Source organism: Echinops telfairi, unplaced genomic scaffold, assembly GCF_000313985.2.
Source record: "Echinops telfairi isolate 266 unplaced genomic scaffold, ASM31398v2 ScPeMD7_3533;HRSCAF=4204_1, whole genome shotgun sequence".
In the NCBI taxonomy this organism is placed as follows: Eukaryota; Metazoa; Chordata; class Mammalia; order Afrosoricida; family Tenrecidae; genus Echinops; species Echinops telfairi.
In genome coordinates, this window is record NW_022107432.1 from 22523418 (window position 1) to 22541724 (window position 18307).

The 18307-nt window shown below is 55.5% G+C and overlaps 1 protein-coding gene and 1 pseudogene across 1 annotated transcript; both read left to right on the top strand.

Annotated features, from left to right (window-relative positions):
• Nucleotides 1-1790, top strand: part of LOC101654838 — a 58595-nt pseudogene extending 56805 nt beyond the window's left edge.
• Nucleotides 1791-1907: 117 nt separating this feature from the next.
• MRPS18A (mitochondrial ribosomal protein S18A) lies at nucleotides 1908-18236 on the top strand. The gene is made up of 6 exons (XM_004710792.2): nucleotides 1908-2019; nucleotides 10120-10151; nucleotides 12244-12351; nucleotides 14944-15067; nucleotides 15200-15269; nucleotides 17878-18236. The coding sequence occupies exons 1-6, from the start codon at nucleotides 1908-1910 to the stop codon at nucleotides 18020-18022; spliced, it is 591 nt and encodes a 196-aa protein (XP_004710849.1). The 3' UTR covers nucleotides 18023-18236.
• Nucleotides 18237-18307: the final 71 nt, after the last annotated feature.

Here is an 18307-nt window from a genome sequence, read left to right on the forward strand (position 1 = left end):
AAAAGAATTTTATGGTTAGGGGGTCACCACAACATAAAGAACTGTATTAAAGGGCCGTGGCATGAGGAAGGTTGAGAACTACTGACTTACATTCTTCCATCCCTAGTTCTGACCTTACTGAATGTATTTCAGTCTCTCCCTCCCTCTTTCCAGACCTCCCTCCATCTGTCTCTGGTTCTGTGTATGTTTCTCGCTCTGTCTGTCTCTCTCCTTCTCTCTCTCTGGTAATTCCAGGCGGGCTCACCATACTGCTCTGCACCCTCCTTCCTGGTGGCTTACCCCACCTGGCTGCAGTCCCAACTGAACAATGGGCATTCTCTCCTCTCTGTCAGGGAACATGTGGTGCCCTTTGATGAGCCTGCTTTTTTCCATCTATGAATCAGAGTGGGATTATGAGGGGGGGAGAAAAATCCCCCTTTGAGTTGATCATGGAGGGTGGAAAAGAAAACCCTGACCATGAAATGGAAGTGTTGACTGTGAGATTTCTCACGTAGCTCAACAGGCACATCTATTTGTCCTGCAACTTCAAGAAAGGGAAGACTGCTGGACAGTCCTGTTGTCTTCCTTTTGGTACTAGAAGCGTCCTTCTCAGGCAAGTACATGAAACATATGGAAAGTACCCAGCACAGGGTCTGTCACACTAATTTTACTCTCAACTCACTTGTTTACTGTGCAGTTACATACTATCTCACCTAAGCTTCACAAGCCTCCCAAACATTCACTCAACAACTACCTCTTGCACTCTTAGTATGAGCCAGGTATCATGCTAAGCGCTGGAGAAACCACTGAACCAAAAACAACGCCCCTGCCTTCTTGGTGCAAAGTCTGATGTGGGAGTTGCAAAAGATACAGATAAATGTACAACTGCAGTGTAACATGAAACGGTAGCTGGTGCCCAGAACCAGGATCGAGGAAATCAAGGAAGGCTTCTCGGTGGCATTGAGGTGTGAATTGCGATCTGACAAATATGTACACATTAACCAGGTCAACAGAGGGCGAGTGCAGACAGCAGAGACGGATAGGGCAGACTGTGGACATCTGTGGAATCAGAGTCGACGCTGAAGAGGCAAGGGCCTTTCCCCCAGAGACTACAGGAAAACCAAGCCTTCCCCTAGCGGAGCCCGGGGGATTTCGACCTTGCAGACCACTGGTTCTCGACCTTCCTAATGCCTCGACCCTTTAACGCAGCTCCTCATGTGGTGGTGACCCCCCCACCATAACATTATTGTCGTTGCTACTTCATCACTGTCATGTTGCTACTGTTATGAATGGGGCGACTTCTCTGAAAGGGTCGTTCGACCCCCCCAAAGGGGTCGCGACCCACAGGTAGAGAACCGCGGTGGTAGGCTGAGGCCTTAACTGCCATCAGCTGTGTCCGAGTGCAGAGCCACGGGTGGTGTCCAGAATCAAGCTTCCGATCGGAGGCCTGGTTTGCAACGAGCTCGGATCTCTTTGTTTGCGGAGGCGGTTGGGGGTCAGGGCGCTCTGTGCTTCAAGCCCGGGGCCGTCCTGATCCCGGTCCTGATCCCGGTCCTGATCCCGGTCCTGATCCCGCAGCACCGCGGCGTCTGCGTTACGAGAGGCGGGAAGGCCACTTCCGGCGCGCACCCAAGAGGAGGTTCTGCCGAAATCACGGCTGTGAACGTGAATTCAACCGAGGAAGGAAGCCCCGCGAGGCGGCGGGGGCTGGCGCGTCGAAGGCCTCCCCGAGACCCTCGACAAGAGACGCCGCTGGTTCAGAGGCCGCCTCCCTCAGCCCAGAGCCGACCAGAGGAGGAACACGGAAGTGATGGGACTCACGAAGCACGGAAACGCGCGCGGCTCCTGGGCCTTCCCACTGCGGCTGCGCGCCCGGCGCTCCGGAAACGGAAGTGCACTTGCCCAGAAGTCACGGTGGGCGTTCCAAGATGGCGGCGCTCAGCTCGCTGGTGTCGGGCTGCGGGCGGCTGCTCCGGGGCTTCCTAGCGGGCCCGGCGGCGACGAGCTGGGCCCGGCTTCCAGCTCGCGGGTTCCGGGAAGGTGAGTGTGGGGTCGCGACCACCCTGCCGAGGTTGGAGATGAGAAGTCCCCGTTCGCCCCGCCTTGCCCTTCCCTTCGCTGGGTTCTGACAGGTCGAAGGAAGGGGTCGGTGCCCCGGGGGTGCGCGCAAGCCCTGATGCTCTGCCCTTGCCCGCCCTCCCCTGTGAGTGCCCGCAGAGGGAGGGAACGAAAGACCGGTTTGGTCAGCAGGAGCCGAAGGAAATCGGTGCCAGGGTTTAGAACGGTTCTCAGTAAGGATCTGCTAGGTAATTCTCCTTTATTTCCCGAACCGCTTCCTTCTTCATTCAAGAGCCCCTGGGTCTTCCTTTCCATGTCCCCATCTAAACAGGTTGTGATCTGTGGGCGGTTTTCTCTGCCCTTGGAGGCCGGGGTTGAAAGGCCCTTGAGAGGCTGATAGGCAGTTGCGAGATCTTGGGCCGGCATTTCAGAAAGACGACCTGGTTCCAGCAACAACTTTGAGCGTACTAAAAGCCGAGAACTTTAAAAGAGAGCAGACAGCCCTTTCCCAGAAATGCTTAGATGATATGTGTACATGCCAATACAAGGCATGCATTGATTAAATGCAGGGAGGGCCTGTTACCAGAGGCATTTAGAATTTGTTATAAAGAGGTGTGTCACGACAGGCTATCACAGAATAGAATCTAAGGAATAATTTTAAAAGCCTTCGGAAACATAGCCTACTTTGTATACTGCTAGAAGCAGGAGAGAATAGGTGCGTGATGGACAAGAGAAGTGATTACACACACACACACACACATCACCCTAGAAGCTAAGTAGAATCTAGAGGAGGAGAATATTTAAGGAACTTAAAAGTCCAAGAGATGAAACCAGAGGCATTGTCCAAGAAGTCTCCTTGTAGCGTTCCAACAGCAATTCCAGCAGAATGCTCAAGATCCTGTTTGAGGAAATCAAGATAGTTGAAGGAGAAATGGAAGTTGAGAGTATGTCCGAAGAATTTAGCTATGAAGGGGAGACTGGAACATTCCCGCAAACAAACAACACAGTCCAGATACTGCCTTGGTAACAGTAAATGAACTAATTGCTCCATCAAGGCATAAAAGAGGTCATATTTCGTGAAAAGTGTTTCATTCCCATTCTGCAAAATATGCCCTGTTTTTAAGGTGCATGCCAACTGTCAATCGCTGGCTACAATTAGCACATCCCTTATAAAATTTGAAGGTTAAGAGGGTTTATTTTTGCTGTGTCTCCTGATAGGCAAAAAAGCTCACTGCCATCAAGTTGATTCTAGCTCATAGGGACCCTCTAGGACAGAGTAGAACTGTCCATGTGAGTTTCCCAGACTAACTTTTCACGGGAGTAAAAAGCCTCCTCTTCCTGCTGCAGGGCGGCTGGTGCTTTTGAACTGCTGACCTGGCAGTTAACAGCCTAACTAAGGAATACAGCTCTTGTATTCCCTGATAGGCTAGAGCAGGGTTCGGCAAACCTTTGAGACAGAAGAGCCGATCCTGTCCCTCATAACAATTTAAAAATTATTCAAGAGCCATAAACATATCTTTACAAACAAGTGAAATCATCGTTATATGAAAACAAAACTATGATAGTTTTATTGTCATTTTCACTTCAGAGCCGCATGTACGAATGCAAAGAGCCGACCCCTGGGCAAGAGGAATAGATTTTTCTTATAGTTTGCGATTAGATTTAAAAGAACTTTTTTCAAAAGTTTGTGAAATTATAGACTATATAAACCAGGTGGGTCGCTAAAGCCCTACTCTATACACATCAAAGTAAGTCACAAATGTAGTATTCCCCAAAACACTGAAACTTGTATTAAACAAAAACCAAGACGTGGCACTGTCTTTTAGGGCTAGGTCTGTACATGTCTGAAGGTGGAGTTTCCATTTCTCTGTTTCCCCCTGAAGAGTTCTGTGCACGTCCGTTTACGCGGCCACATCAAAGTGGCGGTGTGGGAATCTTCAAGGAACTCACATCGTGTTCCTTCTCAGTGTTCTTTGCTTTGGGGACACCAAAGCGTCAGAAGGGGCAGCAGGATCAGTACTGTAGGGAAGATGGATGGTTTAAGGTCTCAACAAAATTCTCTTAAGACGGCCCTTGCTGCCCTCAAAGAATGAGCAGGTACATTATTGATACAAAAAAAAAAATTGGAATAACTTTACTGGCCTTTTCCCAGCAGTGCAGTTCTCTGTTTCCTGAAAACGTCTTCCTAATAGGCCCCTGTGACCAACCTATATCCTTGGAGAAAATCTGTCAAGACTGCCGTTTTGAAATCCAAGAAGAAAAACTGTCACCCTAACCTCTGGGCTGGCTTCTCTGTCCTGGAGTCAAATCCCCGCGGAAGTGGCTTTTTCTTTTGGATTTCCTTTTTGAAGGCATCCTAGCAAGACTAAGACAGGTATTACTGAGAGAACTTATCTGCAACCACTGATCCGAGACGTGTTTAAACATACTTTTGTTTGGAATAAACCCAGGCATGTGTGAAGTGAAACCCCAGAAGCAGTACTTTTTGACGTGCCCTCATCCTTGGCTTTCACGTGTGGTTTGTTGCCTTTCGTATTCATTTCACCCCTTCGTGAATAGCCCTTAGCCGCTCAGTGCTCGACTGACTTGAGTAGGATCTTGCATGCAGCTACTCAAAACCACAAAACCAAACTCCCTGCCATCGAGGCAACGCCGACTCCTAACAACCCTAGGAGACCCCTGTGAGTGTCCAAGAGTGTAACTCTCTACAGGGGCAGAAAGCCCCGTCTGAGTCTCACGGAGGGGCTGGTGTTGTCGAACTGCCGACCTTGGAGTAACCCAGTGTGTACCCACTACTCCACGTGGGCTCCGCATGCAGCCGTACTACCCACCATCCATCATCTATAGACTTTTCGAGAGCCACCTTGTCTATAAAATAAATATTATGCCTAAAGTTAATTTTGACTGGTCCAAGCTGGTATATAGAACTCCCAAGTAATATTGTACACAAAGAATTTAAAGTCATGGGAATTAGCTGGATTTCTTGCTTTAGGCATTCTTGTTTAGGCATCCTACTTTTCCAAGAATTGAATAGGACTGTGTAATTTTCATCAAGCGAGGACTGAGCCGCAGGGCCAGTGTCTGGAGATATTTTTGGCTGTGAGGACTGGTACTAGTGGTAATACTGCTAAACATCTTACAATGCACTGGTGGATGCCCCACCCACCCACCCCCAGCTCAAAGCTGCACCACCTTTGAGACGCCTGCTCTCAAGGCTTGGCAAGAGGAACACACAAAGCCAAAAATATAAATACTTGAATATATGAAAGAAGCAAGATTGAACAGGGCCGCAAATGAAAATTACAGTTTTGTAAGTGCCTTCTGCAAGCAGTGTGCTAGTTTTTTCACATGCATGCCTTCAGCTTTCTCAGTCATCCATTAAGGACGTCATTGCCGTGCTCACTTTGACAGATGAGCAGATCCGGCCCAGGGGCTGCCAGTGGGCTGCCCACCATCACACCTGGGGAGGAGTGGAATTGGAAGAAGAGTCAGCACTCTTCCAGGCTACCAGACTTAGCAGAGATTGTGTTAGACCTACGCCCAAACCCACTGCCATTGCATTGATTCTGACTCACAGCGACGTACATATAAATCTTGACAGGAACTGGTAGCATCACCTCTGTCCCATGGAAGAGCTAGTGGTCTTGAACCTTGTGAGCATCCAACAAACACGTACCCCACAAGTGCCACCAGCACCTTAGCCCCGCCTTCTCTCTCCTAGAGCCCTCAGGGAAGAAATACTGAAGGTAAGAAAATGAATGACTATCCGACTCAGCAGAAATGAGCTGCCAGGCGCTTTCTGCAGAGTGTTGAGTAAAGCCAAAGTGGATGTGCTTCAACTCTTTGGGTTAGCTGAGGGAGGACCTCGCATTCCAGACAGCCCTGTAGCTAAAAGCTCTGAGAAAGAAGGGAGGAAGGGGAGGTCTCTAAAGCATTCGAGAGACCTATTCCAGAGTCACCTGCTCGGAGCAAGACACTTCAGTGCGGCTTAAGCTAAGATGCGGGGAGCTCTGCCAAAAAGCCAGAAATCCAAACACCGCCATCAAGTCTGTGCTGAACGACCCTGTAGGACGAGGTAGATCTGCCTTGGTTTTCACGACTAACTGTCCCGAAGCAGACAGCTGCATGTTTCTCCTGCAGAGCGGCTGGGGCTTTCAAATGTTGACCTTTCCGTTAACATCCCAATGTGTAACTCACCACGCCACCGGGCCTCCTGGGAAGTTAGACCCTCTGGGTCAACTACACGCAGGGCCCCACGGTGCCCAGGTTTCAGCGGATCCTCCAGACTTGAAGCCGACTAGAAAGAGTTGCCGATCGACTCCTGTCCCACATTGTGCTGGAGGGTGGTGGTTCCGACCCACCCAGGGTCCCTTCAGAAGACGGTCCTAGTGATGTGCTTCCCCAAAGTTGCAGCCTTGAAAGCCCTGTGGATGATTCTCTGCCCACATGAGTCAGAATCAGGTCGATGGCAGCTCTCAACAACATAGTGCTGGAAGAGGAGTCCCCGGGCCGGGAGACACGAAGTCCGCAGAGGCCTTGAGTACAGTTTTCCTGAGGCTGGTGCGGGGCCAGACGCTGTAAGCCAGAGCAAGCTGGACAGCAACTTTAACAGCCTGACAGAAAGAGACTTGTGCGGCAGTAAGCCTCCTGGTTGTGACCCACACTGTCGGGGTGCAGGCCCGAGGGGGAGGGGGAAGAACAGCGATGGAAGGGCATAGGAAATGTATGGTAGGATTAACGATAGGCAGTAGCATGCAGTGAGGGGGAAAGTGGTCAGTGGTCAAAAGTCACACAGGCACACATATCCCAAGTGCACTGTCCCCCCACCCTCTACAAGGCTTAGTGCCAGCCTGTCACTCAGTTACTCCAGCCTATTATAGCGTGCTTGGGACTTGGTCTCCATGGATCCTTCCAGAAGGGCCTTGCTCTGCGGCACTTCCTGCAGTAGTACCTCCCACTTCCTCTTCCTGTGGTGCAGTTGAGTCTCCACCAGGGCAGTTCACTGTGCCTATGTTTATGTGACCACGGAGGTCCTGTGCTCACCACAACCTCGCCACAAGTCTGTTAGCTCCAGAGCAGTCTAATTCAGTTAGCCTGGACTGCATCCTAGGCGAGTATTTACTCAAGGACTCAAAGGACCTCTTTACGAGGCATGGACTTTATTACCGTGAGGTTCCCAGGCTTGTTTGAGTTTCCTTGCCTCCTCCAGGGCAGAGGCTGTCTTCCAGCTCCACTGTCCCTCCCCACAGCCAGCAGAGCGAGGCGCTCCCCTCCATGGCTGCTCAGCAAACCACCTCGTGGTGTATGAGAGAATTCCGTCGGAAAGAGCTCGGCTCTCAATCCTGGTTTGAAACCCCCCACCCCTTTGCAGAGTTGACTTCACACAGCCTTGTCTCAGAAACAAGCAGGAGCCCATTGCTGGAGGAACAAGCTCCCCCCGTGGCTGTAGCTCCACAGTCCAGCTTCTTTTGGCTACCCCCTTCTCAAAGGAGGAGTAAACGGAGACAAGAGGGGATGCCGTGGGGCTCAGGTTTTGTTTGGGTTTGGGCATGTTTGTGTGTGCACACTGAAAATCAATACCACCCTGATGGCAATCTCCCGATTTCGGAGACAGAGTGAGTCCACCGGAGCCTCTGTCCACACGCACACAGAGACCCCACCCCGATCCATCTCTGTCTCGCTGAGTTCTTGAGTCAGGCCTTCTCATTTGACAAATTATCTATGCGATAAGCATCTGCCGATCGCTGGCACCAGCGGCTGATAGTCCCAGGGCTCTGAGCTGCTGTGTGGGGAGCCGTGAGCAGAGGGCTGGCCACGGGCTTTGATCTCCTCTCCAAGGACCAGAGGATGACTTCAGGGGCTGGTTCTGTGCCGGGAGTGGTGTGTGTTTTGCTAGACTTGTTTACCTCCCGGTCCGGGCCACAGCGCCTGCCCGAGAGGGGAACCACGTGTTGGCCCACACTGCGTCTCGGGCACTGTCTTGTGCGCGTTCCACCGGTGCCAGGTGTCTCTGGGATCCTTTCCTACCGGGAAGCTCCTGGTTGGGGGCCGGGTTTGGCTGCCCTCAGCCCCTCTCCCAGCATGATTCTGGCGAATACCCACACTCTGCAGGGCATCTGGAAGCCTGCTGGGCTGGGCAGGCACCCCCGGCTCTCCTGAGCTGGCTGGCGGGCTGTGCCCGGGGCTGCTCTCAGTGCAGGACAAGCAGCTCGGGAAGGGGGCCGTTTTCCTCTAGTGGAGAAGCCCGGTTGTCTGTGAATTGCCAAGTGACTGTGGGGTGCCCTGCAGAGCCCAAGGGCTTTCCTGCTTGCTCATGGTGGCAGGCCTTTGTGTGCCTGGCCATGGACCCCGAGGGCCAATCAGGTTAGTGGTTTGGGAGTAGTGCGTCTTTATGAATGGCCTCGTACAGAAGTTAAGCAGGGCTCTGCCGGCCAGCCGGCTGCGACCAATTAGGTGTCGGTCACAGCGCTCAGTAATCGCAGACACTGCCCTGGGCCTCCAGCTGGCTTAGAACTAGCTCCCTTTTCTCATTAGACATTCTCTTCTAAATGTCTAATTGTGAAAATAGTACATGGTTACTGAAGAAACTTTGGAAGGCTCCCCAACCCCACAAATAAGGCACTGAGCTCACCTTCAGACAACAGCATTCGGAGAGATGACCAGTGTAGCCAGTGGGGCTGCTTGTGGGCCCCCAGAAGCCTGCACAGCCCAGTGGACGCACCCAGGATGGTTCTCTGAGAGGGCCACAGCTCCGCCTGCGTGGTCAGAGGTCACAGCCTTTTTCCCGTCTGCACTGCGACTCACCTTAGGCAGAGCAGAGTAGACGAATGGTGGTGCCCGTGGCGCCTTTCAGGTACAGTGTTTGGGCTTAAGGACGGAGCCTCGCTCTGTGGGCCTGCATTCCTGCAGAGGTGAGTAGCAGCTCACAGGGGACTGTGGCCAAAATTGAAAGCTCTCTATCGAAGATCCCCGGTGCACAGCATGTTTCATGGTGGGCTGCTGACTGCATGGTGGGCAGTTCACACCCGCCAGCCCTTTCACCAGCGAGAAGGGGATGTGTGCCCACGCAGAGACGGGCAGGCTGAGCAGCCGGAGGGAGCAGTGCTCGGCTGTGCTGTGGGGTTACCCCAAGGAGTCGGCACAGACTCGTGGCAGCAGTGGTCTTGTTGAGTGTTTGCTGGGTCCCAGGCCCTGTGCTAACAGTTTCACGTGGGCTCTCTGTTTCTGACCATTTGAAAAGCAAGGAGGGACGTACACCTGGAACTCTGTCTGTTCATCCATCCGTCCCTCCTTGTTGCGTGTGCGGTGTTCCCTTAGTCCTTTGGTGGTGGTGGTGGTGGTCACCCTGCAGTCTGCTGTGGAAGACAGGAAGTGCTGGAGCTTGACACATGTCTTCAGCTGGTGGTTGTCCCCTGGGGTTCTCATCTGGCTGGCTTAGAACTAAGGGGCCCCTCTTGGTTTGGATGGGGGACATTCTCCTGCCAATTCTGCCCGGACCCAGGCCCCTCACAGGTGCCTCTCTTCCACCACCCTCTCCAGGGCAGGGGACAAAACAGCCCTACAGGGAGAGGGGACGAGGATTTCGAACACACCCCTGTCCTAGTGCTGATTCTTGCAGCAGCCGTTTGGGACGGGTTCTGGGGGTCCCGTTGCTTATCCTTTGTGGGGCCACAGTGTGAGGTCCAGCGTAGATTACAAACTCTCCCGCGGTCAGAAACCATCTTGTCTGATCCGTGCCTTCGCACCACCTCTTGGTCATTATTGCTAGCACACGAAGGTGGGGGGACCTTCCCAGCCAGATCCCTTAAACTAAGATGAAGCCGCTCTGTTCGCAAAGGCAAAAGCAGTGTGGAGCCCCTTGACCTCAGAGACCTGACACTGCCTGGGCATGCTGAGCTTGCGCCACGCAGCCCCTCAGGCAGAGAGCCTGGCACCTGGGTGGGGGGCAGCCGGCCTGCATTGACCGTGGGAGAGTGCAGGCGGAAGGCTTCGGCTGGCTGCAAGTATAGAATTGGAGCTGTTCTCTGAAACTCCCTGTTCCTTGTTAAATGGTAGCCCTAACTGTCCTCTTTCTCTCCGTAGTGGTGGAGGTCCAAGACGGGAAGACAACCACAGTGAGTATCACCGAGTTGACCTCTTTAACACTTGGAGCTGCCTGCCTGCTCCTCTCAGCGAGCGAGGGAGGCCCAAACTGGCCTCCTGCCCCAGCCTGGGCTCCCTCTGTGGCCATAAATCCCACAGTCACGCTGTGTACTCCAGTGGGGTTAATCAGGAACGGTCTCTGTGCCTGGACTGATTAGAGCAGCCTTGAGTATCGCAGGCACTCAGAGGCTTTTGCTGATGTGCTCTGAGCTCAGTGGTTAGTCCATTTCCTAAAGGAGACACTAAGGCAATGGCAGGCCTTGAGGGCCAGAGGAAGTTCACCCAGGCCCAAGATCTTGGCCTGCGTGCCTTTCCTTTCTGCCTAGAAGGATGAAGCCATTCTTTAAGTGTTCTGTTAAAAGACGAAGCCTCTGACTAGCCTCTAGCCAGGCTGTTGGTAAGAAAGCTAGGACAATTCTTCATCCACCCCTTGCCCTTCTTAACCCATCTCCCCTCCCTGCCTCAGGGAGTCATGGGGCCTGGATTAGCCTATAATCCCTAAAAGACAGTGCCATTTTCACATGGCCTGCCATGCCTCCAAGGAATTCCCTGCCACTCCACAGAGCTCCTAGAAGCCTCTCTAACTTCTCTCCCAACCAGGGAGTAATCCTCTTGGCAGCCAGCCAAGTCAGTCCTCCCCCAGGCAGACTCCTCCCCAGGCCAAGCCCTGGCTCCCCTCCCTGGTGGGGTCTTCCCTAGAGTGCACCCTCAGCCTTTTCACTGCTGAACCTCCAAGCAGCTCTCACCCAAGGGGCCCCTTCCTACCAGCTCCTTTTTGGTTTCCAGAAAAAGCCTTCACCCCGAAACTCTGTGTTGAAGGAGAGAGCCGTCTGCGTTCTGAGTGTGAAAGAGGGTTCCTCTCCTGTGGGGCGGGACGCTGCCCTTTGTAGAATGACAGCGGCTGGGGGCGCTGTGAATGCCCCTGGGGAGAGGAGGGAAGATCACCTCCGCACCCCCACCCCTGCACAGCAGGCCTCTGACCTCGGCATTTCACCCTGGGCTCTCGTGATACCTGCCTCCCTAGCTTGTGGGAATTTGGTGAGATCCTCGTGAGCTCTTCCTAGTACAGAGCCAGCCAGATACCAGGAGCTTCGAAAAGGTTTGTGGGAAAATTCCATTGTCTCTTCGTTCTGTTCTCCGTGACCTTTGTGAAGCCCCTCATGTACGTAATGGGAAGTCAGAAAGTAGGACTTGTCCCCCAGGCCCTCCCATGCACCTCCATGTCCCGTGTGGTTGGGGTTGCCTATCAGAAAGGCAGGGGCCAGGACCCGGCACAGGCCAGCTCCTCCCCCCACAGCCCAGGACCTCAGTCAGCTGTGCCTGCCAGGCCCCGGCTGGCCCGGGAGCCGACCCCCAGATCCTTGGTCTGTAGTGTTCCCACGACAGCAGCACAGGAGGGAGGCCGTTTCACCCAGAGCCTCCAGAAAGCAACAGAAGGCGCTTGATAGAGAAATGAACCTTGCTGGCTCGGTTTCCGCGCGAGAGGCGGCGCGCATGCAGGTGCCTGCTTGCACAGGCCAGCCGGGCTCCGCCACGGCGCTGCTGGTGTTTGGGGCCAGGTCGTTCTTGGAGGCGGGGACTGCCGACTGCCTTAGTCAGCACCCCTGGTCTCTGCCTTCTAGAGGCCAGTAGCAAACTGCCACCCTCCTCCCTGCCCCTAAGTACCATGACACAGGAAAATTCTTCATACAGTGCCAGGTAAATGCCCCTGAGGCACTCCATCAGCCTAATTGAGAAGCGCTGGCTTAGACATGTGTGTCTGACCGGCCCTAAAGGGGAAACGTAGATTGCTTCTCGGAGGCATTGTGAAAGTCTGTACCGGGTTCATGTGTTACTGCTGGGGGGGCGGGAGGGGGAGCCATCTTGTCCAGCAGGTGTCTTGGTTTGGTTTAAAAAGGAAAGGTGAATTTCAACAAGCCCCTCCTGACAACAGGGTGAAGTGCAGGCTGCTAACCGTATCCCAGGGCCCACCAGAGATAAGCTTTCCGCTCTCTGGGGAGCTTGCCTGGGATCCCTGGCCCCCTCATTGAGAAGGCCCTCTCCCTCTCTCTCTCTCCCTCCTAGATAGAAGGCTACATCACAGACACTCCCAAGGAGAGTCCAGACCCCCCAAACCCCTCTGGCCAGTGCCCCATCTGTCGTTGGAACTTGAAGCACAAGTATAACTATGAGGTGAGTGTGCAGGCAGCTACCCCCGCCCTGCCGTCCCAGCTTCCATCCCGTCTGCCCTGGTGAACTGGAGCCGAGGCCGCCGCCAGCCACTGCCGTGGGGTGGGGAGCCTCAGCGGCTGAAGGATTTCACCCAACACCTCACAGTCCTCGCTGCCTGTTAAACTCCTCCGGGGGCTGTAAGAAAACACAGGCACCCCACCCCCAGGGATTGGTTGGTTGGTCTGGGGTGGAGTCTGGGTTCCTTGTTGCTTAAAGCAACTTGGATCATTGAAACGTGTGGCCAGAATTTGAGGCCACAGATTTCGTTTGTGGTTTTAGAGTCACGGGGTGATGCCAACAATAAGCTCGCAGTGATTAACTGGAAGGGTGGAATTCAGGCCTGCCCAGAGGCACTAGGAAGAAAGACCTGGGTATCTGATTCTGAAAAATCAGCCATTCAAAACCCAATGGAGTGCAATTCTGTGCTGACACACGACGTGGCCAGGAGTTGGCAATCGACTGGACAACTAGAAGGATTTTAGTTTGTTGCAATTTGGTATTTGGGTCACGGGCCCTGTGACTTGCGGGGTGACGGGATTGGCTCCCCCCGTTTATCATGAGAGCTTGTCTTTGAAGAGGCACTCGGTCCTCGCTGTGGTCTGGGAACGCTTTGCTGCCCCTTCGTACTGGACTCAGAGAGCGTCTGGTTCTCCGGGCTTTCCTAGAACTGCTGCTTCCTGCAAAGACACTCGTCGTGAGCAGCACCTCTAGGTAGCATGTCGGGACTGCAGGTGCTCTGTCCAGTCCTTGTGGGCGCTTGTGTGCCCTCACCTGAGACATGGAGAGGTTGATTAGTGTGCCTTGACTCGGCTAGCCGGTGGCAGAGCCCACCTTGCTGACGCCCACTCTGCACACCTCTGGCTGGATCCGGGAGGCTGGGGGTGTGGAAGACCACCACCTGGAGAAATGTATGCTGGTTCTCCCGTGTTCCCCTTGGTGACATTAAGCACCTGTCTTTGGGTTTCAGGTGATTCAGGCTCTGGGCCCATTTGACCTGCCAGGTGTCCCTGTGCCCCTCTGTGGAATGGGATGACTAAGGACAGAGATCCTGGCCAGGTCATAAGGGCAGGAGAGGCCATGTGGCCGTGGGACCCGAGCAGAGTGACCCAGCTAATCTGCACGGCGGGACCTTGGCCTCAAGCCCCTTGCTGGCAGAGGGCGGGGGAGGGAACAGCCCTGCCCCATCCTTCTGCTGATGGGACCCAGGATCATAGGAAGCTTGGAGGCAGAGGGACACGGGTCGTAGGCTTCTGCGACGTGGAAGAGAGCGGGCTTGCGGGCACACTTGGAACCCACCCCCAACTTCCCTGTCACCTGGGGCACTCTTCCTCCCAGCCATTTCTAGGAAATGCCCCGGGCTTGGGCTCAGCTTATCCAGCGGAGGAAAGCTAATCCCCGCCGAGGGCCAGGCTGCAGTTGTTTTCCTTCACCCCTTTCTACACAGAGTACCATGAGCCTGAGCTGTGGAAAGCTGACACTTGCCTGGCAGCCGACCACAGAGGGAGGGCTGGGGCGGTGGAGTGCAGTTTATTAGCCCCAGATTAATCCAATCCAAGTTCGTTTCGTCAGATTTTGAAGATTCCAAGGATGGGAATCGGGGCCCTGGGGCCCTTAGGAGCTGTCCAGTGATTAACACAAATTTGGGGTTACCCATCAGGCTCCTCCCAGGCCACAGGTCAGGCTCTTGCAGACAGCCTGCCAGGCCCCGGGGTGCAGGTTGGAGGGTGCTCTAACCCCTCTGTATTTTTCCCACCTGTCCGAGTTGTAAGGAAAGCAGTGTCTTGGCTGGATCCTGGCTCTGTCGGCCCTTGTTGCCTGGCTCCTTCCAAAGCGACCCGGTGGGAACATGTGGGTCCAACCGGAGGCCAAGGCCCCACACATGGGGCCTGAGAAGAGGTGAGGTGAGACCTCCCGTCTGTCTTCACACGCCTGGCTTCTCACCATGGGGGCCTGGGGGTGAGGGGCAGCGGAGGGACTGTGGGCATGCACTCTGACCGTGGCTGGGAGGCTCTGAGGGCAGGGATGGCGCCAGGTCTTCCTCTTTAGGGGAGAGTATGGCATACCTCCTTATCCCACCCAAGGAGGGTGCCCTCCGACCTCTCCCCAGCAGGGAAGATCCTACGGGGATGTGCAAAGGCCGCGCTCTTGGAAGAGTTTCTGGCCTCAGACTTGGTGTGGCGCACACAGAGACGGTCTCCGAGGGGCACGGGAGCTCCGTGCAGGTGAACCTCAGTGCCTGTGAGGATGGAGCGCAGGTGGCCGAGGGAGGGGTTACACGTCCGTCGGGCTGCTGATGGCTAGCTCAGCAGTTGAAAACCTCCGGCCCCTCTGCAGGAGAAGGACGGGGTCTCTGCTCCATAAAGGAGCCCGCAGGGGCAGTTGTGTCCTGTCCTAGAAGGTTGGCATCGACTCGTTGGCATTTGGGTTGCAGAAGGTGAAGATGGCAGTGCGGTGTGCAGGTCGCTGCCTAAGAGAGACACTGGCATCTTGAGGACTGGGGTGCAGGACCTCCCCTGACCCTGCTGCCCCCTGCTGGTTGGCTGTTCCCTCTAGGATGTGCTGCTGCTGAGTCAGTTCATCCGGCCCCACGGAGGCATGCTGCCCCGAAAGACCACGGGCCTGTGCCAGGAAGAACACCGCAAGATTGAGGAGTGTGTGAAGATGGCCCACCGGGCAGGTAGGCGCCCCGAGAGTGGGGTCGCTGCTCCAGCCCCTCCTGGAAGGGAAGCGGTCCTAAGGCACCCCAGGGCCTTACCGTGAGACTCACCCCCACCCCAGCCTCCTGACCCCTCCGCTTTCCTCCCTGCAGGTCTGCTTCCAAACCATAGGCCTCGGCTTCCCGAAGGGTTTGTTCCCAAGAGCAAACCCCAACTCAACCGGTAAGCCCCCTGGACATGAGCAGCCCGCGGCCTGCGGCCCACACCTCCGACTGCATTCCACTGGAGAGCTCGTCCCTCAGCTCGGGGACCTGGCCTTTCCCTGGCCACTCTGCCTGCTGCTTTCCAGCCGCACCCCCCGGCCCTGCTGCACTCCCGTCCTCAGCCTTTGCTCTCCCTCCCCAGGCAGCCTCAGCGCAGGGGCTGAGGGGAGGAAGGCATGCGCTGTGATTGGGTGTGAGAAGTGCTCACCCTCTGTTCCTGACAGCGCTTTGACAAACCTTCAGGGTCCCAGCTCTCCAGCACGGGAGTTAGGAAAGGGTAGAATGAGGTCTTAGAGACAGAGGGCTTTGGGCAGGGCTGCTGTGTGCAGCTGTGCAAGTCGTGCACTATACAACTTCAAGGCCATAGTCGGAGAGGTAACAGCAAGCTTAAACAACCAACCCAGTGGCCCACCAGATCCTGAGGAGAAGGCCCCTGATGATGGACGAGTCCCAGGCCACCCTCTGGCTTCGGGAGGATTTGAGCTAGGGGCAGTGCTCACGCCCTCCCAGTCTTCTCCTCCCCTGAGGTACGGAGTGCCGGCCCGGGCCAGTTTGTCTCCTCTGCCAGTGGTCGCCCTCCTTCACTCAGTCTGTCCAGTCCCCCCAGCCATAACCAGCCTGGACTAAGGAAGATGGAAGGGCTCTCTGGAGGCACCATCCTCAACCATGCCTCCCAGGTCCCAGCAAACCCAAGCCCGAAGGGTCGGGCCACGCTGGCCCTAGCACGTGGTGCTGGGCTGGGGTGCAGGAGGTGGGCATGTGGGGCTGCTTCCCCTGGCGGCTGGGCCTTTACCAGTGCCTTACCAGTACCCCAGCCCCGTGCCCACCTCCACCTGCACCTCCCGCATTGCAGCTGCCAGCTGTCCAGTCAAAAGCAGGCCAGATTAACCTCTTCATTTCTCTCTCAAATGTGACATGGGCCTTTCAGGGTTGAGGCCACCTCCCCCATCTTTGTAAGTCGCAGCAGGCATGCAGTCCATCCTGAGCTCGGGTCTTTGAAGCCAGGCCAGACGCCCTCCCATACATCTGGTGTCTTTAACGTGACACGGGATTGATGGCGTGTGGGGGCTCTTGGGTTGCAAAAGGCCACCCTGAGGGGAAGGAGGGGAGTCCAGGCCCTGAGGGAGACTTGATTCCTTTGTGAGGGACTCTGATTCCACCCAGCAGTCCTTGAGCTGCCTGCACTGGCTCAGGCTCAGCTGGGGCCCAATGGAGCCAGGCTGTGTGCCAGCGGCAGCATCCCTTCTCCCCACCCCTCGCAGGAAAGATGGAAGGAACCCTGATGCTTTCTAGAGCTGTGGGGTTCCATAGTGTTGACAGGAGGCCACCCAAGTCAGCCCCCCCCAACTCCCACCCCTGGGCTGCACCATGTGCCACAAACATTGGGCTGGGGCCCCCAAAACAAACCAAACTCAATGCCATCAAGTCAGTTCCAACTCAGGGATCTTGTAGGACAGGATAGAACTGCCCCTGTGGGCTTCAGAGACAGGAGTGGAAAGCCTCATTTTCCTTTCTCAGTGTGGTTGGCAGTTTTGAACTGCTGACCTTGTGATTAGCAGCCTAACTCATAAGTACTACGCCACCAGGACTCCTGGAGCCTAGTCTCCCTCAAGTCCCTCCAGGGCATGGGGTTAAGAACAGCTGGTGGGCAACAGCCCGGGTGCTTGGGTCCCGATGAGCACCCCCTCTGGGACACTGCTCTCATGCCCCATCGTCTCTATCTACACTGGACGCGGGGAGGGGCAGGGCCAGGGCCGTGGATAGTCTTTTTTTCTTTTTTTTTTTTAATGAAAAAGCCTCTTGTTTGAGGGTCTCCAGGGCAGGCTGGTTGGGTCCCAGCCTTGCATGGCTGCAGGGAGGCTGCTGGCCTTTGCCGTGCCTGAGCCGCCAGGGCGAGGATGGGCCTCTCTGGATGGGCGCCGGGTTCCATTCTGGACAAAGCAAACCCTGGTCCCGGCCGGCATGAGCCACTTTTCTGGGAACTGACAGGGCCTGACCATCCCCAAAGGAGGCCAGAGGACCATGGGCGGGGGCCATCTTCCCTGCCCCCTTATACGTACAGGAACCTTCCTGGGTTAGGTCTGCAGCTCATGCTAGCCCTGCCCCTTGGCTCCCTTCATGGGTTGAGTGAGGGTCAGGGGTCCCACACCCGTTACGAGTGCCCGGGGGAGCACCCCAAGGCTGGAGGCCGTGAGCCAAGTAGGGAAGAGTGGAGGGCGCCTCCAGGCCCTGACATCAGCCTTCCTCCCACCCCCCACCCCCACCCCCGCCCCGAGCCAGAGGAGCGATCCGCTCTGGAGCTGCTCTTCTCCAGCCGCCTCCCCCAGCAAACTCCCAAACACCGACAACTCATAAAGATCAAGGCAGCGCGTGGCTCTGGGCTGCCGGCTGGCCCTGACCCGACCACACACTCGGGCAGCGAGGGCCCAGCCCATCTGTTTACAGCACGCGCAGCAGCCAGTCCCGGAAGAGCCCTGCCCTTGGAGAAGGGAGAGCTGGTGAAAGGGTTTGCGTGGCCGGCCCGGTAAGGCAGTGCCCTCACAGCCACACCTTGTCCCCCTCCGCAGGTACCTGACGCGCTGGTCTTGCAGATCCGCCAAGCCCATTTACAAGAAGGGCCCCCGCTGGAACAAAGTGCGCATGCCTGTGGGCTCACCCCTGCTCAAAGACAACGTCTGCTACTCTCGCAGACCTCTGCTGCTGTATCACTGACAGACTGGGGCTTCTCGAAGGCACCTCCTTGGGAAGGAAGTGAGCCAGCTCTGAGCCTCCACTGTTGGTTAGCCCGACCTGGGGCAGCCGGGCCCCTCCAGCTTGGGAGATACAAGGGATCCTTGGGAACTGCTGTGATCTCAAAACTCTCTTGGAATATGCTCGGGGGAGGGGGAAGCTGTGCCTGATGTCATAAACCAGGCTTGTGTGGTTACTCACTGGGTTGTGCTGACTGCTTGGAAGGGTACAATTCGAACCCATTTGGAGCCAATTGCTGAGCTCTGT